The sequence below is a fragment of the Calonectris borealis genome, chromosome 23 (assembly GCF_964195595.1).
Source record: "Calonectris borealis chromosome 23, bCalBor7.hap1.2, whole genome shotgun sequence".
NCBI lineage: Eukaryota > Metazoa > Chordata > Aves > Procellariiformes > Procellariidae > Calonectris > Calonectris borealis.
In genome coordinates, this window is record NC_134334.1 from 5,470,504 (window position 1) to 5,497,509 (window position 27,006).

A 27,006-nucleotide genomic window follows, 5' to 3' on the forward strand; every position below is an offset into this window, starting at 1 on the left:
AAGTTTGATGGGTGTTTGCTGCCAGTCTTCATGTTTAGAATGTGCCTTTAACAGAAAGTAAACATGCTTACAATGCAGGTTTATCTTGATGATGCATCTAACTGATACAGCAAAGGTATGGAACTAGCCCCTTCTCTTACAATTTTAATCTCAACAGTGACCCATGGGCAGGTGTCCTAAGTTTTCTTTTGCCTAAATTCTAGGACACCTCAAAGACAAACTGCTAGCTGTGATATCCGATAGCCTGCAGCTTAGGAAGATGTTTCAACAGCTGAATTTAAGGCGATGAATTCTGTATAACTAAAGGAGAGAAAAGCTACACGATGCCCGCCGGCCGCCGTCCCCGGGCTGTCCGGGGGTACGTGTTGCTGTTGGAATAGGCACAGCTGCAGCCCGTGTCTGTAGGGAGGCAGCTGGCAACAGCCTGACCTTCACCTGGAGGATGAGTCCGTCCCGCAGCGGGGCTGCCCTTCGGGGACCCCTCCGGCCTTCGGGGACCCCTCCGGCCTCGCACGCGGCGTCGGAGCGCTCCCGCCCGAAGAACAGCAGAGGGACCGGCCGCTGAACCCGTTCCGGTGTCCGGGGGCCTTCCCTGACTGCTGCCTCCGCCCCGTTCTGGGGCAAAGGTGTACGGGCACCTGCTTCCCGCTGTGGCAATACCGGGCGCAGGGCCCACGCGCCGCCACCCCCGCGGGCCACGCACCCCCTCGTGCTGTCCCTTTAAGGGGGCGAGGCGCCCGAACCATCGGCCCATGGGCGGGAGGCGGGGCTCGCCGGAAGAGCCAATGGGCGCAGGCCCCCCCGCCCCACCCCGCCCGCGCGGCTGAGGGCCGGCGGGGCGCGCGCCGCAGGCCGAACCCCGAGAGCCGCAGCCGCCGCCTCCAGCTCCCCTCAGCGCCGCCGCGATGGCTCAGTGAGTGCGGGCGGGGGCTCGGCTGCCGGGCCGCGCGTCCCTCAGGCGGGGACGTGAGCGGGCGGGGCCTCGGCATGGCTGCCTCCGGGGGAGGGGGCAGCGCCGAAACCGGCTGGTGGTGGTGTGAGAGCCGGGGGGTGCCCCCGCTCCCGGGAGAGGCCTTAGAGCCCGTTAGCGGGGAGGCGCCTTGGGGAGAGCCGGGAGCGTGCCCCCGGCGGGCTGCGGGGGAGGCGGGAGCCTTTCTGGCCTCTCGCCTCTGCCGAGTGGCTTTCCGCAGAACCTCGTTTGTCGGCGGTCTGATGTGGGGGAAGTGGGTGATCCCGTGCGGTCCCCGCTTTCCTGTTTGGCCGGTTCGGGGAGGGAGAAGGAAGGAGAGGACGGGACCTTCGAGCCGCCTGATGGCGGGTTGGTTTTTCACCGTTAGAGGTTCTGCGGCGGCTGAGGGACCATAAGCCGGTTGGCTGAGAGACTTTTTGACAAAATGCGGGAGAAGTCAGTTTTGGAGTCATGGCTGTGAAGCAGGAAACTTGTTCCTGACCCGAGGAATAGTAGACAGGTTGGGTTTCTCTGCGTGGACGCCCCTTGCAAGCTGAATTAGGGAGCCTCTAGTAGAATATCCCGTTTCCCTCTTTTTCTTTGCTCACCCCAAACCTGAGACAGTTTGTGTTGCAGAAGCAAAAAAATGGTGTCGTGTTCAGACATGATGTTCTAGTGCAGCATCTGTTAAATATGGAGCTGCGATAGAGCTGGATCCATCAGTGAGCCACATATTAGAGCCACTCACTTTACTCCCTGCCTCCTAGTGCAAGGTTTTCAATAACTTGCTTGTCTTACTCATCTAGTTGCCTCTTGGTAGTTGGGAAGAAACCTTGGTGACTTGAAACATGGTGTACGTTGGCCTCCACTCTCTCTGCTGGACTGACTGGGAGCCACAAGGATCTCTTGCTGTAATAGCCTACAGAATCAATTCAGGGCATGTGCTACAGCACTTACTAGAAAGGGGTGGGCTGGCCTAGCAGCTGACAAGACCAGAACAGCCTGACAGAGGGGATGGATGCTAGTGCTAGATCACTGCTAATGAGACTTACCTGGCATTTTGTTTCTTCCACGTTCCAGAGCTGACATTGCTTTGATTGGACTGGCTGTGATGGGTCAAAACCTTATTTTGAACATGAACGATCATGGCTTTGTGGTAAGCGAAGGAAAGCATTGTTCGGAAAGGCTGACTCACTAACATTTGGGATTGAAGCTGAGCATTTTGTGGTGTTGGTGTTTTTTTTTCCCTCCTTGTGATGGTCTAATGGGTGTTGTTTCGTCCTTTTAGTTATAACCTAGGCTGCCCTTTGTCTCATTTCCAGAGAAAACCAGCAGTGCATGCCTGTACTCAGGTAGCCACAAGATGTGTTAGTTATGTATGATTTTTCCCTGAAGTTTGTTTTGGGCTTGGCCATTAACCACAGGTTCCCGAGGCACTTTCAAGGACATGCTGCAGCTTCATCCCTGCTCTGTGTCTTTAGGGAAGGTGGAAGTGGGAGAGCACGTGATGTTGAACCTTGCTTATATAATTTGTAGTCCGAGCTAAAGTAACTGTTCTGTTAGCAGCTTTTATTAACACGTTTTCTTGCTCCCCTAGGTTTGTGCTTTTAACAGGACGGTTTCCAAAGTGGATGACTTTCTGGCCAATGAGGCCAAGGGAACCAAAGTGATTGGTGCTCACAGCCTGGAAGAGATGGTCTCTATGCTAAAGAAGCCCCGTCGCATTATCTTGCTGGTAAAGGCTGGAAGTGCAGTGGATGACTTCATCAATAAATTGGTGAGGCAAACATTCTTTGTACCTGTGACTTCTTGCTGTCTTTTGGAGATGTTTCCTCTGGAAGATCTCAATTATTTGTCATTAACAAGGTTTTGAATGCATGGAGAAAACCAAAATGCTGATTTATTTTTGCAGGTGCCGTTATTGGAGACTGGAGACATCATAATTGATGGTGGGAATTCTGAGTATAGAGATACCACGGTAAGCCTGTTTTCTACCCAAAGTGGATAAATAAAATATGCATGACTTTTTCTCCTCTGATCATCAGAATAGTCAGTCAATAAGATGTCATCTCCCCTCTGCTCAGGGAAGGCCAAACTGAGTTATCTCTGCAAAACTGGATCATGCAGCTAAAAAGCAATTGTTACAGTAGTTAAGGACTGTTCTGTAAGTATATTTTTATAGAAGTTGCCCAAATCATCAGAGAATATTTTTAGTGACATCTTTTAAAGAGTGGAGGCCTTTAGAAAAATTCCTGTTGCAATCTTAAAGAGTTTTCAGGGAGATTTGAAAATGTAAGGATATCTATAGATTTGTTGTTATATCTCAATGCTATATGACCATGGGAAAATCCAGTAAGACAGAACTGCTGGTTTGGCTGTCTTGGTAATGCAAACAGCAGAGTAATTATCTGTTTTTTGAAAAAAAAAAACAAACAAAAAACCAAACAACTCTGCTTGTGAGCAGGCTGTAACTATAGAAGTTTTCGAAGTTATGTTGGCATATCTGGGATGCTTACATGAAAATATTGCATGCAAATTGGTACTTCTGAATCTTAGAAGGGGTGCTAGTATTAGTCATTCTGCTTTGGCATCCTGATCTTGGACAGGTGAGTTGGCCATGCCAGAGTGAAAAACAGGTACTAAATGAGGATTAATACTTGGGGAGCTTGCAGCTCCCCTTATGGATCTCAGCCCGTGCTTCTCTCCCACTCAGAGGGAATTAGTTTCCCTTATAGTTGTCTGTGCTTGCACCTTCACTCTGCAACGAACTCGGCAACTCCACTTGGGCCTAATCTGCCTCCCCCACATCTTTGCACACAGCATGTATCACCTGACACTTAATTCTGAGCCTTTTCCAGCCTCAGTACTGCTCTTTTCTATCCGGTGCTTATAAGGACTTTGTTTTCTCAGCATGTCTCTTTTGCAAGGATCCACGTTAAAACAACAGGAAGTTTCCTAATGTTCACTTTGGTGTATGTACAAGCTTTCTCTGAGGTTGTCTTCTAGCATGTCCAAAGCAGAATTGAAAACCTGATTTTAGGTCTGAATTGCTAACCATTGTTTGTAAGGCTCTGGCATTAAAAGAAATTAAATAATGCTGCTCTACTCTTTGTTCCAGAGACGTTGTAAGGAACTACAGGAAAAGGGCATCTTATTTGTCGGAAGCGGTGTTAGTGGTGGAGAGGAGGGTGCCAGATACGGTCCCTCACTCATGCCAGGAGGAGCCAAAGAAGCCTGGTAAGCGTGAGCTGGTTTATTCTTCCTCAGAATGGTCTGCACAATCGTCTTCTATTTGCATTGAGTGCGGAGAGAGGGAAGGAGGAAGGCGTGGGTGTGGAGAGAACAAGATACGTTGTTATCTCACTTCCTCAAGGCTCAAGATTTCTCAACCTAGCTGGGGTCACGGGGCAGTGCTGAGCTTTCATGGCAGGCAAAACAAAGGCAGGTTTTTCTTCCAGGAATTCACAGGCAAAAGTAGTACCTACAGAAATCTGAAGGGAGAAATGTGTGCCAGGGGAGAAAAGAATTTTGCTTAAATTTTAAAAAAGTACTGTTCTTAATTATGATTTTTCTTTTGGGGCCCTACACACTTGGAAAGCTGTTAACCATGAAAGAGGCAGTAGCAAACATCCCTGCAGTGACACACTTTATAAAAGGAGGCTTCAGTACATGTTTGTACTGACTATTGAATACATTAATTTTTTGCAAGTTTCTGCCATGCTGTCTCGTACTCATGTTACTGTAAAGGACCATACATCAATGTTCATATTACACTTTATCCCCAGTTGCTCATTTTCTCTGTAAATGTAGAAAGAAATGGTGTATCTGGGCTTTACCTGAGCTTTAGAATCTCTTAAGTCCTTGTCCGTTTGCGTTAGCATTTCATACCAGTATCAGCCTGTTCAAATTTGACAGCACAAAGCCAGAAACAACGTAACAGTAACCTGTCTGATCATCTTTTTGCCATAAACAGCTCAGTGAAGACAGGTTCTGTTTGCCACCCTTACCTGAACTTTGTCCCCTGCCTCTTTCACAGCAGCTGCAGCCCACGTGCCACCCATGCTCCTTTCCCAGTGGTCGCTTCAGGTTGCTCCAAACTTGGCATTCCGTAATGCTGTCCTGTTGGCTAAGCAATTTACCACACTTGGGGAGCCTGGCAATGACAAAAGCTCCTAATTACTGCAATAATGCAGAAAAATATATCCTGACTTTCATTCGTGGATTTTCTTCCCTCCTTCCATCTTCTCCTCCAGATCACCCTGCATTTTTCTTGTGGCTATAGAATAGAATGGGATTTTCTTTCAGCTCTGTCACTGATCCTCTCTGAGTGTGAGCCTGTATCATAACCTGCCTCTATCTCCCCATTTCGAAAATGGAGAAGATAATATTTGGGCTCCTTTAGGTACATTAAGCTTGTCTGCACATTGCTGTGTGGTGGGTTATCATCCTGCCAGCATGCCCTCACCTCAAGCTGCCTTTTGGCAGATTACAGAAGGATGCATCATACCAATGGATTTTTTTCTTGTGGTGTTTGTGTCCTCTGCCTATCTGCTGAGGCATATTATTTCTCCCCACAGGCCCCACATCAAGACCATATTTCAAAGCATTGCTGCTAAAGTGGGATCTGGGGAACCTTGTTGTGACTGGGTAAATATTTATTTGATACTGACCTAACTTATGGTTAGATCCATGCTTAGGTAGTTTGGTTGCTGAAGCTCATGCGTGTTTGTCCTTAATAAACCCAGCGACATTAGTGGGTTGATTTTCTGGCTGACTGCATTCAATTCAAATCTACCATCTCTGTTAACTTATCCCATGCAATGGAAAGACAAAGTTTTATGGCTGGGTCATGCGCTGGGGGAGCTAAATGGATCTGTGACCCACAGTGTTTTCAGTTAGCACTGGGCTTCCTTCCTTCCTTTAGGCAGAAAGAAGCCATGGGCAGGTATTAAACACTGGAAGTGGCGACAGCGGTGTGCTGATGGCATTTTTTGGTGTTTCCTGACAGGTAGGAGATGAGGGTGCTGGACACTTTGTGAAGATGGTGCACAATGGGATTGAATATGGAGACATGCAGCTGATCTGTGAAGCCTATCACCTGATGAAAGATGTGGTGGGCATGGAGCATGACGAGATGTCAAAGGTGATCCGTAGTTTTTTGTGTCTTGCCTTCCTGAGCCGTGGTGGCTGTCTGCCGTTGATGGAGGCAGCTGGGCTTGGGTATGTACATGAAGTTAATTTTTCTGACATGCCTTCTGCCAGGGGCAGTGCACAATATTCCTGAGCTTCAAATGAGGTAGGGAGCAACGAGCACACACACCTGAATGTTTATAGAAGTTGTCTAAACTCTCCCATTCTACAGCTGATTTCTCCCCAGGAAGCACCTTCTTGTGTAGAGATACGAATTACCTTGCTTGAAAAAAGCTAGTAAAACATTGAGCGCTGTAATCAAGTAGGCAAATCTTGCAAAGACCCTGTTGAAGCAAGTCGATAAGTACGATGAGTCTTGAAAGAGCAGTTGTGTTTCCAGCCTTCAGTGCCTATAATGACAGGCAACAGGACGGGCTATGCCTCTGCCTTCCTGGTTGGAGATGGGTGCTCTGCAGCTCTGAGTCTGGGGTGTGCTCCTTCCAGTGCGGGGTCCTGCACAATGGCCAATGGCTGAAATCACTGGTAGATGTGGCAGGGTACCAATAACCAGTAACTGAGATAGCCCCCTTCTGTATGTATACATATATGTATATATCAATAAATCAGTTGATATATATACAGTAGATATATAGTAAACCGGGGTGTGTGTGTATATATGTGTGTATTTGTGCATATATATATATACACTTTTTCTCCTCTTCCAGGTATTTCAGGAATGGAATAAGACAGAGTTGGACTCTTTCCTGATTGAAATTACAGCCAATATTCTCAAATTCAAAGACAGCGATGGCAAATACCTCCTCCCAAAGATCAAGGACAGCGCAGGACAAAAAGGCACAGGAAAGTGGACAGCCATTTCCGCCCTGGAATATGGAGTCCCTGTCACACTCATAGGTAACTGGTTCCTTGATCTGGCCTCGTCTTTCCTACCTGCACGTACCACATCACAAGAAGGAGCATGGTAACGCAGTAGTCTCAGAAATGAGCCCACACTAGGGCTTGGCCCGCAGAAGACGCTCTTCTAGGTGTAGCTGTTACAGTCTTTCTGCCCTTGAGAGCTGTTACTGTTTTTCTTTGCTGGGCTTGTTTTTCCCTTGTTTCTCAAATGTCGGTAATACTATTATCATGCCTTTGTCCATGGTATCTTCGCAGAGCTGGTGATGACTCAGTGACAGGTGAACATAAGTGCCGTGCTAGAAGTGTCACGCTAGATTGATGCAACGTTCCTCTCAGTAATCCTCCACTTCATCCGCTACTCCAAATCCTATCATAGCCTTAAAAATGTTTAAAAAAAAAAAAAGAAAGAAAAGAAAAAAGGGGGAGGCAGGACACCCTCAAAACCTTGTTGCTTGATAAGTAGTTAGACTTCTCTGAAGGCTAAGAATTATTTTTCAGGTATCTACCTCAGTCTTCTATTTCTATATTTCAGTATAAATTAGCTAACCCAGGATTAGTGTGACTAAGCAGGAACACGAGGGCCGGACTGTATTATGGGTTGAGGAGCACAGACAGATTTTTTTGAGAATAGTGGCAGACTGCTACCCTGTAATGGTGGCTGCTGTTTCCACTGCAACAGTTGATTGTGGTGGTTTTTTATACCCTCTGGACTGCTGCTGTTTTTTGTTTTGTGGTTAATAAGGTTGCTGATCCAAAGCCAAACTGAGATGATGGAAATGTATTTTGTAATTGCTTTGAATTATATCCCTGAAGTGTGAGAATTTACCTGCTCACATACATACCTAACAGTCTCGTTACCTACCCTTTAATCTAACCTGGCCTCTGAATGGAATTGTGACATAGGAGTTCTAATACATCTGCAACACATTTAGAGTACTCTCTTACCACAGGGCCAATGTAGACTTTCTCGTTGAGTAAATAAGTTGACTCAACAGGTTCTTTGCACTTGGATTTGTTTTAATTTTCATGCTTTCTCTACCTCTTTTTCCTTTGCCTTGGCTGGTCAAGTCCTGTTGTATCAGAAGATAAGAAAAACTATATTCAGTAGGCTAGAAGAGAGTAACAGCAGTGACAGCTATCAGAGAAACATGGCTGCATTCCACTAACATATTTTTACAAAACAAGTTTTGTAAATGGTTTTAATATTCTACTACAGCGATAGTCTTTCAGTTCTAGGCTTGAAATAGTGTTTCTTGCTTGTGCTGTTAATATTCTCCTGTTTGTGGTTCTTGCAAAGATCAAGGGTGGAGGAGACACTCCCTGATTACTCCTCTGCAGTGCGAGGGGAGCACTGTTAGGTAATGATGAGTTGATAGGGAAGTATGTGCAATAGCCCTTGTGCAAACATGGCCGTTCTTAGGGCAGTTGCTGTGTGCGTGGCTTTACTGCATAAGCATGACTTGCAGACTTCTGCTTGTAAAAGCAGAATCATGCTACTCCTGCTTTTTCCTGATTTTCCCTACACACTTCTCCTCCTCAGTAGAGAAGGAAGTTTTTGCAGAAATGGAGAGGAGCCAGTTCTGATTTTGATTCGGTCTGTTAATCCTACTGCAGGGAGGATCCAGAATCTTGTGAAAACATTACTCATTCATCTCTTTTTTTGGTTGGTTTGTTTTGGTGGTGTGGGTTTTTTTGGGTTTTGTTTTTTTTTTTGTAATTCACAACTTGCTTAAAAGGTGGAAGAAAAGTTCAGTATGAAGACTATAATAAACCGCTTTCCTTCCATTAGACCCTGGAAAGGAAACTTCCCCCCCCCCGCATTTACCAATACCATCTTCAGTTGCAAATAAATACAACTTAATCCAGCATGATGAGGAATTGACTGAGCTGAAGATACTGCTTGGCTAGCTCCTTAGCCCTGGCGAATGACATTTAGTGTAACCTGCTTAGTGATGTTATAAAACTTTCTTATGGGCTTCTGAATACTAGTGTTATGGGCCTACCAGATTTGTAAAACTTATTTCCTCTTATAAGTTAACCTGCTGATTATTCTTGATTTTAATTGCTCTTATTTTGCATGTGTGTATTTCAAAGCACATCTAGTTAATGTGAGTTGGCATTTATGCAACAGCTTTTTATCTTCAAAGTGTGATACAATAATTAGTGAAGTCTTCAGCCTTGCCTGTCCCTAGACTGCAGTGCAACACCATCTGTCTTTTATAGATAAGAAGAGATTTTAAAGTAAATTCTTAAAACTAAGAGCTGGTGAAGGTTCCTGAGGATAAATTTTCATGAGGATGACTTGTGGCTTTTTTTTTTCTTTATCATGTGAAAGCTGTATCAATCAATATTTACCCAATGGTTATGCTGACTGGCAGTTTAGTCCCTCAGTAATGCTGTTGAAATAATTCATTTGTACACCTCTCTTCCCACGTGACTCTGCTTCACTATGTATGTGGCTCATCATTCAGTGGCACTCTCGCTGTGTGCTTGAGGACAAGTATCTCAGACCTTAACTGTGATGCTGAACATTCTAATTATCTCCCCTTTCCTGCCATACTTAAAGGTGAAGCTGTGTTTGCACGGTGCTTGTCTTCCCTCAAAGATGAGAGAGTACAGGCCAGTAAGTTGCTGGATGGGCCTAAAATGACTCAATTTGATGGGAACAAGAAGGCCTTTCTGGAGGACATACGCAAGGTGAGTCGTGCTTGCCAGAGTGCTGTATTAAAGCTGCATATCAAAGCAGGTTTTGGATGCTGTAAACCCTGGTGAGGAGCTCTTGTGTTACCTTTCATGACAATTGGTTCCTGCTTTTGGCTGTCCCATTGTGCATTGTCTAGTGATGTCCACAAAGCATAATGCGACCAATTCCTTTCCTGACCAAAGAATAGTCCTGAAGGAATTCAGGTCTAAGCCACAGTGGGCAGTGACAACTAGCTGTGGTGCAGAGGTCGTAACTCATGCACAGGAGCTTACTTTTTTGCCCCTCAACACTCCCGTCTTTCTAAAGGGGATAATAGCTCTTGATCTCTCTCTGTTGAGACCAAATTTCCAACAATTAGAAAGGGTATTTTCCAAAAAAATGGAATGTGGCTACTGTACTCATCTCTGATGAGATGTGGACTAAACAGAGCATGTAGACTCTGAAGTTTCTCGTTCAACTTTGTGGGACTTCACTTGGAATGTGAATTTGTTTTTTTAGGCCCTGTATGCTTCCAAGATTATCTCATATGCCCAAGGCTTCATGCTGCTGAGACAAGCAGCCAAAGAATTTGGCTGGACACTGAATTACGGTGGCATTGCCCTGATGTGGAGGGGAGGCTGCATCATCAGAAGGTAATTAAGATGAGGAGGTAACTTAGTTGCTGAGGGGAGAAGAGCAGGCAATTTGTTTTATGCAGTGCTAGACTGACAAGCCTAGAGATTTTCTTGGAAAATCCATGGAGTTAATCTGCTGATAAGATACCGAGAGGCTGTTTCTGTAGACAGCATTAAAGGTTACCAGATTAAGCCAATTTTCTGGTGGCTTAGCTACTGCAGATTTTCTTCGGTCTTCGTTTTGTTTGCATCTTTCTCAATGTTTGGAATCTGAGTCTGGCTGAGTCAAATTTTGGCACTGTATGTTTTGGATTCTGGACCTTTGTTGGAAGCTGTGAAATTTTATTCCTGGTTTACATGTGTTCTGCCTAGTGTGTTCCTGGGAAAAATCAAAGATGCTTTTGATCGAAACCCTGAGCTCCAGAATTTGCTGTTGGATGATTTCTTTAAGACAGCTGTTGAAAACTGTCAGGTGAGTTTCCAAGGAAGGAAGAGCATAAAAATAATAGTTTACAGTCTGGACTTTTTCAGCTTCTTTCCCAGGAGTTACCTTCACAAGTATATTCAGACTAAAAAATGAAAAGGTAGAGAACACCTTTGAAACCTATTTATAGAGCATCCTTAATCCCAAAGATCTCTAAACAATCCTTAAGCTCTTTGGGACTGTGTATGTGTATCCGTACACACATAATGTATGGGTGTAGGAATTCATCATCTATGGCTTCAAGGTACCCTTCTTTAGTAGAACATATCAGACTTACAGGATCAAGACAGGAAAAAAACTACGTAGTTGGAGCCGGTTGAAATTGAACAGGAAAGTTACTGTGGTGGGGTAGGCTATACTGAGATCCAAATTAGAATTTTGCCAGAATTTTAGTTAGCCACCTGTCCTTGAAAAAATGCCTATAAATGCCTCTTGTCTCTATTTGATCAGAAAGTTCGAGAATGTTAGTTTTAAATGAAAGAAAAAAAGGGGGTTGCATCACTGACGCACTACTTTATAAATCAGCATCCCGATACATTGAGTGATGAACCGACATCTCCTGTTCAAGGTATTGCAACATTCTCAATGTTGCAAGGTATATTTGTACTGTCAACCTAAAGATAATACAGGAGCAAACGAACATATAGTCCTTGTTGTGTCATGGTTCTTCTCTTTGATACTAGCCAAGCTACTATTAGAAACTTAAGGTTTCCATTTTACTATTACAGAAGAGCCTTAGGCAGAAATCTAGCAATTCAGAAGAACCACGATGTGAGGAAAAAAAATGTGTAGCCTGTGTTAACATTCTCATCACTGCCCTGTATCTTGTGCCTACTGTGCACTTGGATTTCAGTTGTACAGAGTATAAAGCTCTGTTCTATTACCGTTGTTTGCAGTAGCACCAAAATAACAGTGTTCCAGACCCGCTATTCATTAGACTTTGGTCTGTCCAAACAGTGTCCTGATTTGGATGGAGTTGACAGGCAGAACTAAAACCAGATTATCTGACCAACAAAGAAATCATGTATTATCACTAATAATTCTTTTAACTGAAGCTGAATATTCCATGCAGGTTTCCAAATCAGATGTACACAGTTGAAATGAGGATTATCCACATGTCTGTTTTTGTGCAGACCTCTTATGTCCTTGGGCGGGCTTTGTACTGTGCTTGGTTAGAGGTCCTGAAAGTGCCTCAGTGTTTGCTCAGTATGTTCCCCACTGTGTTCATGCTTTTGGGATGCACTGGTTATGTTTACGTGACAGAACAGCGTCCTGGCTCGAGGCTGTGGTTTGATTGCCTGTGAAGTGTATGTCTGCACTCTTACTGTCCTGTTAACTCTATCTTACTTGCCGTTATTTTGAATCAACTTTGCTTATGTAAAATCAGGCATCTCCTGCTGCATTTGCTCAGACTTCGTCATTAGATTTCATATAACGTGAAATAGCACGTGCTTTTATAATAGAATAGTTCATATGCCTGCACATACCTCTGAGCAAGCCCTGATTAGTTTCTTTCTTTTTTCTTCCGCCCCCCTCTCCCCCCGTTTCTCCTCTCTCCCAGGACTCCTGGCGACGTGTAATCAGTACTGGAGTACAGATTGGTATCCCTATGCCCTGCTTCACTACAGCACTTTCTTTTTATGATGGATACAGGCATGAAATATTACCAGCTAACCTGGTTCAGGTAGGTGCCTGAAATAGTGTAGCAGATCTTCTGGCTACTGAAGTATCATCATGTTGTTATTTAAATACAGGTCTAAAGGCCGTGATGGCAATATGTCCTAATCACTCCAACATTGTAAAGATAAAGGCATAGATTGTCTAATATAATTCTATTAAACCTGAAATTCACGGCAATAAAATGCTATGAGATGTGTGGATAAAGAACACCAGAGATGCTGGTATGACAGTACCGTGCGTACCATACCGTGCCCAGCATGTGTTAGTATTCCTTCTGTGAACCAAGGGTAACGATACCTTTGAATCAAAATGCTTTATAAAGAAGTAAGTATCTTTGAAACTTTGGATGTATGTAAGTCATTGTTTTTTAGATTAGTACCTAGCAGAAATGATATACTTGTCTTTCTACAGAACTCTTAATTAATTACTAGATATTAGTAAATGTTTCATTGCAGTGATTTTGCTAATAATGAGAAAATAAGTTTGAATGTTATTATATTGGAGTCAGGTCTTATTTCTAGTATTCCTATAGTCAAGCATCAGTAGGTGCAACTTCTAGTACTCATACGACCGTGATATTCATGTGTCTATTTTATGTGTGTGTGTTCTTATCCTAGGCTCAGCGCGATTACTTTGGTGCACATACATATGAATTATTGTCGAAGCCAGGTGTATTTATCCATACTAACTGGACAGGCCATGGAGGAAATGTGTCCTCTTCTGCCTACAATGTCTAATGGAACTATTTCCTCTTGAAGCCAAGATACTGTAGATCTCAGATATTCCTCCTAGAATACCACTTTTTACTGTACTGTGCTAGAACTTGTGTTTGGACACTTTTGTAATAACTTGTGGGTATATTTCATATATATATATCTCAATATATATATATATCTCATATAAGAAAGCTAAATAAATTTGCTTATAAATGCATTGAGGTGTTTTCTTTCCACTGCTGCTGGTCAAAACTGGCTAAAATGTCTTTGTGCGGTATTTAATAGAATATGTTTTATAATGATATTTTTATTGTATTATAGTGCATAAACTCATAGGGATCAGATAGAGATGACTGCATTTCAATAACTGCTAAAGTGGAGAATGGCAGACAGTCAGCACAGTAACGCTACACAAGATTCCAGGGAGGTAAAGGCCTTTTTTTGGTTGCCATTCTTTATTCATAACAGGCAGTAGCTTGGTTCTTAAAGATTAATTCCCGGGTGTTCACCTGCACAGAGTCTTTCATGCTGTGAGCTCTGTTTGTTTTCTCTGAGAGGGTGAAGGGTGGGATGGATCATGGAAAAACTTGAATGCTGGGGTCAAGGGTGTCAAGACTGATACTCCTGTCATCAAGCCATTCTCCCTCCAGCTGTTGTTTCCCGTTTTAAGCTCTGGCATAAACTGTTGGCTTAGCTGTGTGCTTGCACTCTTTTCCCCAACTCTCCCTGCTTCTTTGCCTCCTCTTCCCATGGGGCAATTGAAAATACCTGCAGTAGCATGCAAAGTTGGCCCTATTTGATATCCTCTTCCTGCAGTCCCACTGCCAATCATCTTCAGGACTTCTGAAGATTCACCTGGGTGCCTGTACAGTTTTTTTTTCTCAGAACCTCTCAAGTCTTAAATTTTGCGCTATGCACTTATTTTAATATTAATTTTTGCTCCATTTATTCCTGCTAAGACAGTTAGCTACTTAGTTATGAGTTGAATATCTGTATAATTAGCAAAAGATTACTTTCAATTTAAAGCAAAGTTTCTGCAAATTATGTTGTAGGATTTAGGAATTCCATAAAATAAATGTGTGACAAATTGCAGGCAGTAGTGATAACTGGAGGGTCATGAACATTTTAGTAGTGAGTTTGCCCCAGCATTTGCGGTTTAGGTTCTCCAGGAGGAGAACTGTTAAGAAATTACCGTGGTGGACAGTAGGAACGGTTTTGCCAGTTTATTGTGTGCGTAGGCATTGTGTTTTGGGGGAAAGCGGGATACTCCCACCAATCTCTTTAAATGCTTAGTATGATATTAGTGCTGCGAAAAATACCTACTCTCTCTGGAATCACGTTGTGCTAAAACCTGACAGCTGCCAAGTCAGAGCAAGCAGTCTGTGCCTCGCCGGGTGCGCCCGGAGCGGAGCTGGTGTAATCCCATTTGAACTGACCCCTTTCGGGACAAGGGACGGGATGGGGACAGCGGCTGGCGTTGCTTTACATCTCTCTTGCTAGCTTACGCGTGATCCCTGCCGGACGTGCGTTAACTCCCGATAGAGGGACGGTCTTTCGTGGCCCAGGTGGGTCCAGAACCACATCCAGGCTGTGTGTCACTGCTTAAAACCCGACCGTGCCCACGGCCGCAGCCTCCCGTGCAACGCCTTCTGCTGACCGCGGCCTGGCCCTCGCCGGGAGAAAAGCATCTTCAAAGACCCCTGTTTAGCAACAAGGCGGGCCGGGGCGGCTGCGGCGGCTCCCTCTGCCCCTTGCTGGGGAGGGGTCGGGCCTCCCGCGGCGCGGCCCCTCTCCCGCAGCACCGCCCGCTGCGGGGGTCACGGCGCTCTGCGCGGGGCGGGGGCTCCCGACATGGCGGCGGCGCGGCCCCGCCCCGCCGCGCTGGGCGGGAAACCAAGCCGGGCCGCTGAGGGCCGCGCCATGGAGGCGGCGGGCGGCGAGGAGCGGCTGCTGCTCACCCAGGTACGACGGGGCTGGCGCCCCCTCCTCCTACCCGGGCCCACAGCCCCGGCCCCGCTCCGACCGTGCCGGGGCTGGCCCCCAGCGCCGCCGGCGGAGGGCCCGGCCGGGACAAGATGGAGCCGGGGCGGGGGTGGTAGGGGGCACTGAGTGATAAACGTGGTGTTGCTGGGTGTGTTGGGCTCCCTAAACGGTCCTTTTAAATAGTTTTCCGATTTACGCAAGAGCTGGTATATCAGAGAACTGACCTCTCACTGCCGTGGATCCTTTCAGAGGCTGAAGGCTGCGGTGCACTACACGGTTGGCTGCCTGTGTCAGGATGTTGCGGAAGACAAAGACGTGCAGTTCAGCAAACAAACCATTGCGGCTATTTCAGAGATCACCTTCAGGCAGTGTGGTACAGAAGTTTGCATATTATCTATTTGTTCAAGAGCAATTGCTGGAGAAACGATGCCTTAATTAAAATAGCACTGGAACTAGGTATCGCTGATGCGTTGTTTCTTGTATTATATTTTTAAAAGTACAAGAAATAGTCATTCTGTTTTTCAGACCTGGAAAAAGCATTTAAATGTATGTGGAAATATTGTGTGGGCCACCTGCCGGTGCAACAGATTGGCACATAATAACAAGTTATGGTTGCTTCTCGTAACTAACTTGGATAATTTGCAGTTACACCTTTGTAACAGCTACAACTGTATTATGGATCTCTTCCTACTCAGAGTTAGCATTTTAAAATATGTGGCGTCTTTGTGTTTTCTCCAGAGAACTTTGCAAAAGACCTCGAAATGTTTGCAAGGTAGGTACTGGAACACATGATTGTTACAAAGGCTTTCTTTTTTGGATTCAGCTCCAATAACTAGATAATCTTTAAAGTAATGTCTTGTAATTCAAGTTTTAAAGGGTTCTGTTGGCTGATTAAATAGTGGCTGTGAAATTAGGAAATAGATATTCGCCTGTAGGTTCTTCCTGATCTTGGAAGTTCGTTTATGTGGTACAAGTGATTGTTTAGATTAATGACTGTATATAATTGTCAGATGCATTGATACATAGTGGTACTGGATGGTTTGGGAGTGACAGATGCTTACTAAGATGCCTGTGTTTCATCTGCTCCAAGGAGGTAAGAGAATGTTTTAAGGAGTCAAAACTTAACATAGTGTCCTACTGGCACGTAAGAGGGAACGGAACAGTGGTGCTTGAAGTTCTGGTTGCTACATTCTACTGGTTTTACACAGGAAATGTGGGAATTTAGCTGTACACGTACAAACTTGTAAAATAGGTTTTTGTGTATTATAGTTGGAAAAGATAGGCATGTTTGGTTTATTGGGTCCGTATTAAGCCCTTTTAGTTAGTGTTCTGAATTAGATGCTGTATGGCCTCTTACAATCAATGTTGGCAAACATATTAAGGGGTATTTTTTAATTTTATGCAGGCATGCAAAACGAAGCACAGTTACTACAGAAGATGTGAAGCTTTTGGCTAGAAGGAGCAATTCTTTGGTGAGATTCACTGTATTTTCTGTCTCACAACATTCTTAAACCAATTGGTTAATTCTTAAGAGCATTTGAATGAAGGCTATAGATGATGAAGCAACTGTTGCTTAAGCAATTTCACTGGCTTATGGGTGATGGATGGGCACAACCCAATGATTTTTTTAATTTTCATCTTATTTTGCTTCATGACACTATGCATCACTGTGGGAACACAGATCTGATTGCAATTCAAGCAGCAAGAAGAATACTTCCAATACTAATTTTAATTATATGTGAGGGGATTTTTTCCTTCCATCTGTGATTTGAAATATGCAACATGAACTTGCCTGGGAAGGCATAGTAAGTGGCTGGAGCTGAATTTGTGTTCCTAATTATCACGTGCTGTTTATGTCAAGTGGGTGCGGAGGAATCATGCAGTGTTTCTGTACTCAGATTATATCTCAGCAAACTACAACTCTGCGTACCTGCTAATGTCACTGTCTTAGTTCTAGAGATGGATGTAACACACATTTACAAATTCTAGTCTTGCCAGGGCATTTCAGTATCTGGGAATATCCAGCTTAGACTGAGGGCTTCGTGCAAGAATTAAAACTAGATGATGTTTGTCAGCCTTTTTGGAGTGTCTGTTGTCTTTTTTGTAATAGGAATTTGCCCTGTCAATTTTTCTCAGACATTTCTTTCTAATTTCTTATGAATAAATGAAGTTCCTCGGTAGATGACTGATCAGTTTATTGTTCTCAGCTAAAGTATATCACCCAGAAGAGTGAAGAGCTCGCATCAAGTAACATGGAGCAAAAGGAGAAGAAGAAAAAGAAGTCCAGTGCAGCTAAGGGAGGGAGAACTTCTGGGGAACAAGAAGTAGCTGTGACTGAAAGTGAAGATTCCAACATGGCATGATTGATTTACCTTTCAAGTAATGTCTCTGGTCATTTTCTCTTACTGTCCTAGAGGAAGCCAAGTTAGCCTATTAGAGATTCCTCTTGCAGGTTAGCAACAGTAATGAATCTTTAGGGGTTTAGGTGAACATGATTAGTTGGATATTTTTGTTCCAAAAATGAAAGGTCTGTCAGGATTCAGTAAAGCTTACAGCCAAAATGCCTTAATTGCTCACAAAAAGGTATCTTACTGTTATTAAAAAGAAAATCCTTTAAATAAAGAGTTTAAAGCAGAACATTCTCACTGACCACACCTCAGTATGTGTAACTCCCTCCATACTGCTCCTTAGTTTCTCCAGTAATTGTTTGACTTCCTCCTTGCTTCCATTTTTGATACTTTTGCTTAGGTATTTTGAGTATTTTGTTTTTAATAGCCATATCTCTCACTTGTTGTCTTGACAATTAAAACATGTTTTGTGTCATTTTTCACCTGTGATGCTGCTGGTGTACAATCTTCACTTTCAATAAATTGCATTGTATTTCTAAATTTTACCATAGCAACATGGGTCCGGAGCGCTGGGCAGAAATGTATCACCATTGCCCTCTGCTGGACTAAGAGAGACTTACCAAATGCTATTGATTAAAAAGAAGCAGATTTGAAGACGTAAGGTATTAGATAGATATAGCCAAGTCAAATGAGAAGGCTGCTTAAGCTACTGCGTGGGCAAACTTTATCAAGCAAGACTATGCTCGCCAAAGATAGTCCAAAATATGCAGCAAGAGAGGAAAGACTTGAACACTGTTTCTCTTGCTCAGCCCTTGATTCATGAGACAAGCTCTTCCTTGAAGCCACTTGTCCTTCCTAAAGGATACAGCTTAGGGCAGTTCTCCAAAACCAAGTTTAAAATCATCAGGTTCTCATTTTAGTAAGACTCATACCTTCAATACTACCCCAAGATAAAGAAGGTACCAGATGACGGAGTATTTTTGATTGCCCTTGAGAACTAGGTGTAGCCTTGCTCCTTGTTTAAAACCCTTCTCTTGAAAGAAGAATGCACTTTCTGTACTAGAGTGACTCAGCTATACATGACACAACGGAAAAAGTAATGCTCTGTATTACACATGTTCCCTTTTATTCTTGCTCTGTATTTGAGCTATTAAGCAGTAGTGGACAGGGAAAAAAAAAACATGCCTTTTTTAGGCTGTAACTATCCAATATTGATCAAATAAAATCAAGTGCTACAGTGTAAAAGAAAATAGGAATGTCATGAATCCCTATCTCTGGCTCTATACAGGAAATTTTACACTTTACCCTCCCTTTCCCCTATCCCAAACTGTTCCACTTTCAGGGATGAGGTATCTTTTAGAAGAATTCTTCTACTGACTGATGTAGGCTAGGTAGATAATAAACTAGCAAGTCTGTGATCAACAGGAAATCTGCCTTCTTGGCATAGCAGCGCTTACATTACTCAGTTTCCATATTGCCTTTTTTTTTTTTTAATGCCACTATACATCACTTGCTTTCTTGAGGTTCACGAGGCTTTATTTACCCTAACCCTTAATGTACCCTGGTCATCAATCCAATCCCACAGGAGATGCAAAAGGTTTCTCTTGGTGCTCTAAGGGAGAAATCATTAATGGAGTTGAAGACCATTAATTGAGGGTACTCATTCATGGCAAACGTATTGCTGAAGAAGGAATCTCTTACAAGGTGAATCTCTGTTACAGGGTAGGTTTGTCTACTTGAATGTATTAATGATAAAGGCTTTAACTCAAGGCTTTGACATTCTAAAATTTTTATCCCGAAAAAAGCGTAATGGCAGCCACCCTAGGTTTGCACACGTCTTCTGGCTATGTTTTAGACCTTCCCTCCTATATCCCTCCCTCTTGAACACCTATACAAAATCCATTCTCATGAATCATGGGCAAGTCAGTCACCCTGTTCAAAAGTTAAAGCTTCTTAAATATTACAGGAATGAGATCAAGGAAATGCTAAGTTTTGCATAGTTAGTGTGTCCGTGCAGCTTAAATAAGCTTAAGTGAATCAAACATACTTCATGTCTACAAAATGTAGATCTAATTTAAGGTTAAATTAGATTACAGAGCATGTTTTAGGTGGACAGTTTCTCCTGACTTGCATAGGTAAGATAAGCGAAAGATGATCAAGTATCTTTTGCTCTTATCCACTGTTCTGTTTCTAAAGGAGCAACCTCTGCAGGTTATCATGACATGTGCAGTTCTATTTGATTTGCTTCTGTTGTTTATCCTATTCCTTTCTTGAGTAGAAAATTGATATTTATTTCACAGGACTCCTAGGCCTTTAGAGGCATCAAGCATTTTGATATCATAGTAGCTGTCTTTCAAGAGGAAGGCCTAGTGGATGTTTATTGCACAGCTTACCTGATTATTTTTTTTTTATGTCATTAAGCCCAACATGTTAGGAAGAGAAATAATATGTCTCCAAGTTTGTTAGCTCTGATGATGTCTGTTGTCCTCAGCTAAAATCTCCTGGTACTTGCTCTCCAAACACACATGCATACACACGACTGGTATACAGAAGGTGCTGGCCAATGGCTAAAGATTGCTTACTGAAAAGCTTTGTGATTATTTGCTGCGGAAATATTAGATCTGGCAGCAGCTCTTTGTTATCACCAACAGGAAATTCTAGCTATGAACCGACTTTCAGAATATAATGATCTAAAGATCTATAGTAAAGTCTACACTAAAAATCAATTTATACAGATAACTGTACTGTTAGGTTTAAAAATCTCATTAAAAGGAGATGTTTTAGCTTTTTTCATCTTTCTTTGATTGCACAACTGAAAGAGATCCAAGAAGCCATACATAAACTTGACCACTAAAAAAGGATTTTTTATAGAAATTACAGGATGATATGCAGCATTGAAGTCTCTTAGTAGTTAATTGCTTCTCATATTTCATGGAGACTTTTGAAGAATGTTGACTATAATAGAGCTTTAAAGAGAGTTAAGTATTATATACCTGCTCTTTTTGCAAGTAACAGTCAATATTACTATTAAACTGCCAGCTCAGCTTTAGGATAAGAGTATAACTGCAATTCCCATCAGATTATGAAAATTTAGGGGTTTTTTTTGTTCTACTAGAACAGAACAATTAAGACAAAAGTAACAGTTTAAATTGTACTATGCTAGGTCTAGTTGATAATTTTAATTCTGTAACATAAGAACTACAGCATTTAATAATTTACAGGCAACTAAAGAGCTCTATCCGTGATAACAGAAAAGAGGAAAAAGCAGCAATGAAAACCCTCCATTTGTTTTTTTCCTTAAGGCTAGATTGCCTTCCTACAAGAATGATCAGCATGGTCTCTGTGACTCCATTTCAGTGTTTGCCTGGAAGTAGGTGAGTTAAATATTCCTAATACACACAGGATTGAAGTAATTATGCTATCTGCTATTTTAAGTAGATGTGAAAAAGCCACAGGTAAAACCCTTCTTTCCTCTTGTACAGCTTGAGGAGTAGAATTTCCATTATCAAGTTGAGCTTGAAAAAAGCAAAAGCATTGCAGCTTTGAGCAAGACTGAAAAACTGGTTTATAATGGAGAGAGTGGTAATCACAAGCTGAGACGTAAGCTCAGAAAAAGCTTGCTAGTCTACTCAATGCATGCTGTTTCACCTGGTAGCCAGTGTAGATAGCTTTGAGTGCAATAGAGCATGCTTCAAGAATTCTGTTAATGCACAGCCATAGATGCTATTTCAGAAAGACTTGAACATAAAAAGCTTGTAGCTATTTAGAGCAGCAGGAAACCTTTTACCTGCCACGGCCTATAATGTTACAAGCCAAAAGTGTATATTGTAAGCAGCAATTACTTGCCCTAGCAAAACAGACTGACCAAAAAGTTGACTGCAAGCTTCCCTCCTGAGTCCAGTCAATTCCCACATGGGTAGCTTCATCTGAAGTTACCCTAAGTATTTTTGCTTACCTGCTCAAAGCCACTTAACTGTTTAGAATATTTATTAGTTACACTGGCAGTCTAACTTTGAATGTGCCACAATTTGACTGGAATGTCTACATGCAATGGGTTCATCTGAATGCCTGCTGTAGGAATACTCATCAGTTGGCATCCTGTACCATTTAAGGTTATGTTAAATCAGAAGGTTTTGCATGATACTGGAGAACATTTGTACCTACTAAAACTTTCTCAGAAGTTTCAGCTCACTTTTCAGATTTTTTCATAGACATCTTTTGTTCTCACAAGAGAAGAACAGATTGTGCCAGGTGAGAGTTCTGGTGAGTGTCACCAGTATGAACATGCATTCTACCTAAATACTCTGGACAGGTTAAATACGAAGTACTTCTCTATTTAATTCTTCCTCTATCCTTAAGGTAATGCTGTACTTATCAGCACATTCCTTAATCATAGCAGCTGGTGGGAATATCAAAACTAGTCCAACAGTAGGTAAAAAGGTTTTAATGATATTAGAAAAAAAGACTTTAACAAATTTAAAAATAAACCAGTTAATACAAAAGCATCATGATCCTATGCTAAAGATTAGGACAGTAATACAGACAGGCCAAATACAATTCTTCTTCCCCACAGCTTTACAAAGCAAGTATTTTCACCTTTGCTGTGTTTTACAAGTTAGTGCTTACACTGCACCCAAGAGGCAGGAGTTCCTTACAGAAAAAGCACCGAAGTTAAAGGACTTTGAATTCACTTTAACTGATGAAATTACGTGAGAATTCAAGTTCCTAGATCCCAGGCTGGAGCTTAAAGCCAGACAGCAGTTGGAAAAACTGCACAATGACAGCTTAACTAGGCCAAATCACAATAAACCCCACCGAAGAATGAGCACTCTGTGTTCAGTGAGCAATCCTCCAAGTGCCTTCTTTCTGTTCATTAACTGTGTCTCAAAGTGTCTTCCACGAGGTCTTCCATCCTCTACATTGAAAATGGTGGGAGGACAAAGTAAGCAAACTGCCTGGGGCTTCAGAAGCTAGATCCATCATTATTAGATGGAAGCTTCTGGCTCCCAACCAGGTATTCAAAGCTGAACCCTTACATGCTGTGTTTAGCAATACCATTGTTCTAGTATTCTGCAAAAAGTCAAAATCCCTTTGGTTACACAATTTGAATCATCACAGGAGTTTAAGCCTCAGGACAATGTCCAGATTTTAGTTGTCTATAACCAGACCACAGTATGACCAGCAAACTATGGCTCCCAGGATGTATCTTGCTTGTATTGATTCTAATGCACACACACAAAAAAAAAAAAAATTGCGAGCAGCACTTATTTTTTGCGTTTTGAACTAAGCCAGTCTCCCCAGGGTAGTGTTTTCTTGCCCTTGGACGTGCTCCTTAGCGAATGCAAAGTCTGCACTTGTTGTAGACGCTTGGAGAGCTCCTGATCACAGGCTTGCTGCAGAGCTTCAGCTTTCTGCTTGTCCCATCTTAGAGCCGAGGCCAGGGCTTGTGTGTCTTCTTTCAAGACCAGCTGTAGCGAGACAGATTTCTAACAGTCTTTTCTACTGATGCTCCTACACCACTAACCCCTCTGCCCACATTAAGAACAGCAGTAATGAGACACCTGTTTAATACTGGCAATTTGGTATTGAAGATGTTCCCAGCTTTCATCATCTATCCTGTGGGCTAGTGTATTTTCAATATTCTACCAACACTTAGAGCTTGAAGCTATATTCAGATGTTCAAGGGAACAAAAAGCAGTTATTTAGTTTCTACACCAGGGAAAAGCAAGAGGAGCAAGTTCATAGCATTAGAAAGAACACACTTCTAAAGTTAAAGTCCCTTCCAAGCTATGGGTTTATTTACACTGTTTTCCAAATAAGGAGGTTTTTATTTTGATTTGGGACGTATAAAAGGAGTATAGCTAGATGCATCTGCATACAAAACAAACTTGCTGGTAAGACAGCTGCAGCACTGGCTGACTATGATTTGGCAGAGATTAAAACCAAAATTATTTTGTGGCTTTTCAGGGGACAGACTAGATTACTTGGAGTAGTGTCAACAGGCTATTACAGAGGAGCTCCAAGCAGGGGATAGTGTTACTGAGGAAGAGAAATAGATTAAATCTCACCACTTTGAGACTGAGATATATTGACAATAGAGCTTCCAGAAGCAAGGACAGCTTCCCCTATAACTCTCTCCCAGAGGGAGAGATTTGGCAGAATATGGTTATGTCATTCTCACCCACCTCTAGATCTTGACTGTCCAAGCAGAGCTCTGGAGCAGGTTTCTCTTTCAGAGCAGCAAGGATCTGGTCACTGAGCGCCGTTTTGCCTGAAGTGCCTGTACTGCTGGTACCTGTGTCAACCACATCCATCTCCTTTCTTGGTACAGTCTCAGATTCTGAAAAGTAGCAGAATCATTATAGCCCGTGACAAACACAGGACAGGAAAAGAGGCCTGGACTGCTTTGATGGTTTTGAGGTTAATAAAACATGCATTCTGTCTAGGTGCATCCTCTAACTTAAGAAATCCGTAATATTAAGGGTGACTACATGATTTAAGCTTTTCCCCCAGTATTTGACTTTCAGGTGTTGTGAGAAATGTGACACAGCAGTGAGAGGACTCCTGGTCTCACCCAGTCAGAGAATTCTTACACTATACCAGCTATTACATCAATCACATTAATAGCTGCTAAGCAAGTGACTCACTCCAGTCCTTCACTCTGCCTTATTTATTCCACTCAACTGTTTCAGGTATCTCTGAAAAGCTCCTTCTCTAGCATCCTAATGCTCCCTACCTGCTACTTTGCTTAAGATACTGTCTTCATTTTTCAAGGCCTCTAGGTAGAGTTCCAGGAGCTGTCTTGACTGGCGTTCTTCTTCTCGTCTGTCCAGCACCTGCTGCAAGGTGTCCTGCAATACTTGGATTTTGGTTTGACTTTGGGCAAGTTCTTCTGCCAGGTCTGAACGTGGTACATCAATAAGCACCTTAAAACAACGAGAGTGCTCCTGTTACATGGACTGACTGACTAACTCATTCCATTACACTGATTACAGTACAAACAGCAAGCCTCCTGAACAACAGAGCCTCCACCTTCATGAAACCCAGCATGTTTCACAAGGTTTCTTGTCATAGCAAGTCAGCTTAGTTTTGAGAGGCTGCAGTGGCACTCCACCCGCCAGCATTCTTTGCCAGAAGCCAAAAGGCATCCAGGGAGGTGTGGAACCATGTGCATTTTTAACAGAAATCCTGACAACTCCTGGCAAAGTACCACTTCTTAAGAGTGCATGGGAACACACAAAGGAAAGCCAACAGCCTGGCACTTGGGAAGCTGCACGTTGCAGGAGGACAAGAGGCAGTTATCACCACGCCTCACCACAAACAAGGTGTTAAGCAGTCAGATACTCGAATCAAGCAGCTCTGGAAACTGACAGCAGTTCTCCAGACCCTCTGCAGCAGACAGATTTGGCATGCTGCTCAGCCTTCCCTTCTGACACATTACACAAGTGTCTGGTTTTAAGGAAGGAGCCCACCTCAGTTGCCATTTGGCCAAATCTTGACTTTTTGCCCTCCCACTGCCAGAATTGGAAAGACATGCTGTGAGGGACAATCAGTGATTAAGAGCATGCTCCTCAGACATGAGTGTTTCCCCTCAAGGAGAAATTTGACTCTAGCACCACACCCAAACAACAGCAGCTGAATTAAGCTTGAGATCTTGTTTACTTATTCTGTTCTCTGCCATCTACTGGGATAAATGGATGATGGGCAGAGCCAAGGACAGCAATTAGAGGTTTCCCCACTGTACCTGGAGGTCTTCTTCAGACATCAAGATGATATTAGACAGGTCATCCTTCAGTTGCCTGGCCAGCTGCTTCCACTTCTCCGCAGCGTTGTCCACTTCATCCACAGACTCCGAGAGCCAGGCTGTTCCACTGTCTGACAGAAGAGTCATCAGTTTCATGGGTCACTCCTGACCCACCTGAGACAGCCTCATTTCACTAGGTATATTTCAAACACCCCTCCCCTTCCGCGCTCCCTCATCCACAGAGTACCTAAGCTTTTGCTGGACCATTTCTCATTCTTGGCCAGTGCCACAAACGTGGTGTTAGATGGCAGACACAAAAAGTAATCTTCATCATCCACAATGGTGCCATCTTCTGCCAGTACTAAGGTGATGGGCTCCCTGGCCTTGTCAATAGCCAGAATGCCACTAGCTGCAGAACAGAAAAAAAATACGTAATGAAATAATAAAAGTGACATACGCACTGCCCTTTTATTACACCCATCACAAGAGACAAGCAACTTTTAGTAATTTAGGCTAGAGACCAGGACCTGTCTCCACGCAGCTCTGCACATCAGCTCTTTTTTAGCACATACTCACGAGTTTCCCCCCCATTAATTAATATTCCTGATGCAAACCTTGACATACGCACAGAAGACGGCGCATTTCAGTGAAACCACTTCCAGAGGCGTGTTCCCACCTCCCTTCACTGCCCCCATTAGGAAGCGCCACCCGCAGACCTGCCCTCCTTCCGCCTGTTCCACGGCACGGACCGGGCCCAGCCCCGCCGCCTCCTCGAAACCGCGGGCGGGCCCGCCAGGACGCCAGGCCTCGAACCGGCGGCGCACGGGAGCCCGGCGGGGACAGGGCACAGCCCGGCGGGAGCCGCCGGCTTCCCCGCCCCGGGACGGCGGCGCGTTCAACCCCGCGGCGCCCGGGCGGCCGCCCCTCACCCTTGTCGCGCAGCTCCCGCAGGCAGGAGGCGGCCACGCCGTGCTGCTCCCGCCCGTCCCGCCGCCGCACCAGGCAGCGCTTCAGCCGCGCCGCCATGGCCGCCGCCGGGCTGCGGGGCCTCTGAGGGCGGGCGGGCGGGCGCGGTGCTCGCCGGGACGCGCCGCGGGGCGCGCTGGGATGCGGAGTTCGGGGCAGCCGCCGGTTCCCGGGGTGCGGAGCCCGGCCTCGGGCGCGAAACCAGCGCCGGTGGCTTAAGGGCGGAAACAAGAGTCGCCAAAGAGGCTGTGCCCCTCGGTAGCTGTGCTGGCACTGCCGCCTTCGGAGCCGGGTCGGCGCGCTCAGCCCTGCGGCCGCCTCTCCTTTAGTCACCTCAGAGATGGGGCTTTCCCTCAGAGCTTATCTCGGCTGCAGAACTCTGATGTTGGAGAAAGTCACTGTGAAGTAAGTCTGCGACAAACTCCTCTGGCGTTGGCAGCAATTTAATTACTTGTATAACAACCGAATAGGACGAGCGTGCCCAGGTATATTCAAATAATACATTCCCTTACAGACGAGTGTGCTGGTTGTGAAATTATAACATAAACAGAAAAAATACAGGCAGGCAATAAACCCGCCCTGGCACGTATCGGAGGAGCTCCGGCGGGGTGGGAGCCCCTGGGGCTGCCAAAGCGAAGGGCGTTCCGCTGGTCGTACAGAATGGGACCTGTTCTTTATGCCCCTTAGCAAGCTTCCGGGAGCCGTAAAAGTAAAATAGCAATAAATAATATCCACCGTTGCACCTGTAAGCAGCGACGCCAAAGCTGCGC

The 27,006-nt window shown here is 44.1% G+C and overlaps 3 protein-coding genes across 6 annotated transcripts; 2 read left to right on the forward strand and 1 right to left on the reverse strand.

Annotated features, from left to right (window-relative positions):
* The first annotated feature begins 810 nt into the window (after positions 1-810).
* Positions 811-13,374, forward strand: PGD (phosphogluconate dehydrogenase). 2 transcript variants are annotated; one of them, XM_075172458.1, is made up of 13 exons: positions 811-913; positions 2,030-2,105; positions 2,547-2,726; positions 2,862-2,927; positions 4,068-4,186; positions 5,527-5,596; positions 5,958-6,092; positions 6,805-6,994; positions 9,564-9,694; positions 10,200-10,333; positions 10,688-10,787; positions 12,361-12,483; positions 13,097-13,374. In XM_075172458.1, exons 1-13 carry the CDS (start codon positions 906-908, stop codon positions 13,214-13,216), a joined length of 1,452 nt encoding a protein of 483 aa, XP_075028559.1. In that variant the 5' UTR covers positions 811-905; the 3' UTR covers positions 13,217-13,374. The 2 variants fall into 2 exon arrangements, with proteins under 2 accessions (XP_075028559.1, XP_075028560.1); XM_075172459.1 differs by lacking the exon at positions 811-913 and adding an exon at positions 1,111-1,469.
* Positions 13,375-13,446: 72 nt separating this feature from the next.
* Positions 13,447-18,069, forward strand: CENPS (centromere protein S). Of its 2 annotated transcripts, none has more exons than XM_075172467.1 (5): positions 13,447-13,622; positions 15,428-15,551; positions 15,917-15,950; positions 16,584-16,650; positions 17,386-18,069. In XM_075172467.1, the coding sequence occupies exons 1-5, from the start codon at positions 13,578-13,580 to the stop codon at positions 17,539-17,541; spliced, it is 426 nt and encodes a 141-aa protein (XP_075028568.1). In that variant the 5' UTR covers positions 13,447-13,577; the 3' UTR covers positions 17,542-18,069. The 2 variants fall into 2 exon arrangements, with proteins under 2 accessions (XP_075028568.1, XP_075028567.1); XM_075172466.1 differs by lacking the exon at positions 13,447-13,622 and adding an exon at positions 15,031-15,157.
* Positions 18,070-21,954: 3,885 nt separating this feature from the next.
* Positions 21,955-26,325, reverse strand: DFFA (DNA fragmentation factor subunit alpha). 2 transcript variants are annotated; one of them, XM_075172464.1, is made up of 6 exons: positions 26,200-26,325; positions 25,518-25,679; positions 25,271-25,401; positions 24,263-24,452; positions 23,712-23,866; positions 21,955-23,012 (listed from the first exon to the last, which is right to left on the reverse strand). In XM_075172464.1, the coding sequence occupies exons 1-6, from the start codon at positions 26,294-26,296 to the stop codon at positions 22,791-22,793; spliced, it is 957 nt and encodes a 318-aa protein (XP_075028565.1). In that variant the 5' UTR covers positions 26,297-26,325; the 3' UTR covers positions 21,955-22,790. The 2 variants fall into 2 exon arrangements, with proteins under 2 accessions (XP_075028565.1, XP_075028566.1); XM_075172465.1 differs by having other exon boundaries at positions 21,955-22,994; positions 26,200-26,323.
* Between the last annotated feature and the right edge of the window lie 681 nt (positions 26,326-27,006).

Excerpts from the sequence above, each read along its gene's own strand:
- DFFA (XM_075172464.1), bottom strand. The coding sequence starts at position 26,296 with ATGGCGGCGCGGCTGAAGCGCTGCCTGGTGCGGCGGCGGGACGGGCGG. Across the intron at positions 25,402-25,517 it reads ATGGTCCAGCAAAAGCTTAG|ACAGTGGAACAGCCTGGCTC; the intron begins GTACTCTGTGGA and ends CTCTTCTGTCAG. Across the intron at positions 23,867-24,262 it reads TATCTTAAGCAAAGTAGCAG|AATCTGAGACTGTACCAAGA; the intron begins GTAGGGAGCATT and ends GCTACTTTTCAG.
- CENPS (XM_075172466.1), top strand. The coding sequence starts at position 15,047 with ATGGCGGCGGCGCGGCCCCGCCCCGCCGCGCTGGGCGGGAAACCAAGC. Across the intron at positions 15,158-15,427 it reads AGCGGCTGCTGCTCACCCAG|AGGCTGAAGGCTGCGGTGCA; the intron begins GTACGACGGGGC and ends GGATCCTTTCAG. Across the intron at positions 15,951-16,583 it reads GACCTCGAAATGTTTGCAAG|GCATGCAAAACGAAGCACAG; the intron begins GTAGGTACTGGA and ends AATTTTATGCAG.
- PGD (XM_075172458.1), top strand. Across the intron at positions 6,995-9,563 it reads AGTCCCTGTCACACTCATAG|GTGAAGCTGTGTTTGCACGG; the intron begins GTAACTGGTTCC and ends CCATACTTAAAG. Across the intron at positions 10,334-10,687 it reads GGAGGCTGCATCATCAGAAG|TGTGTTCCTGGGAAAAATCA; the intron begins GTAATTAAGATG and ends TGTTCTGCCTAG.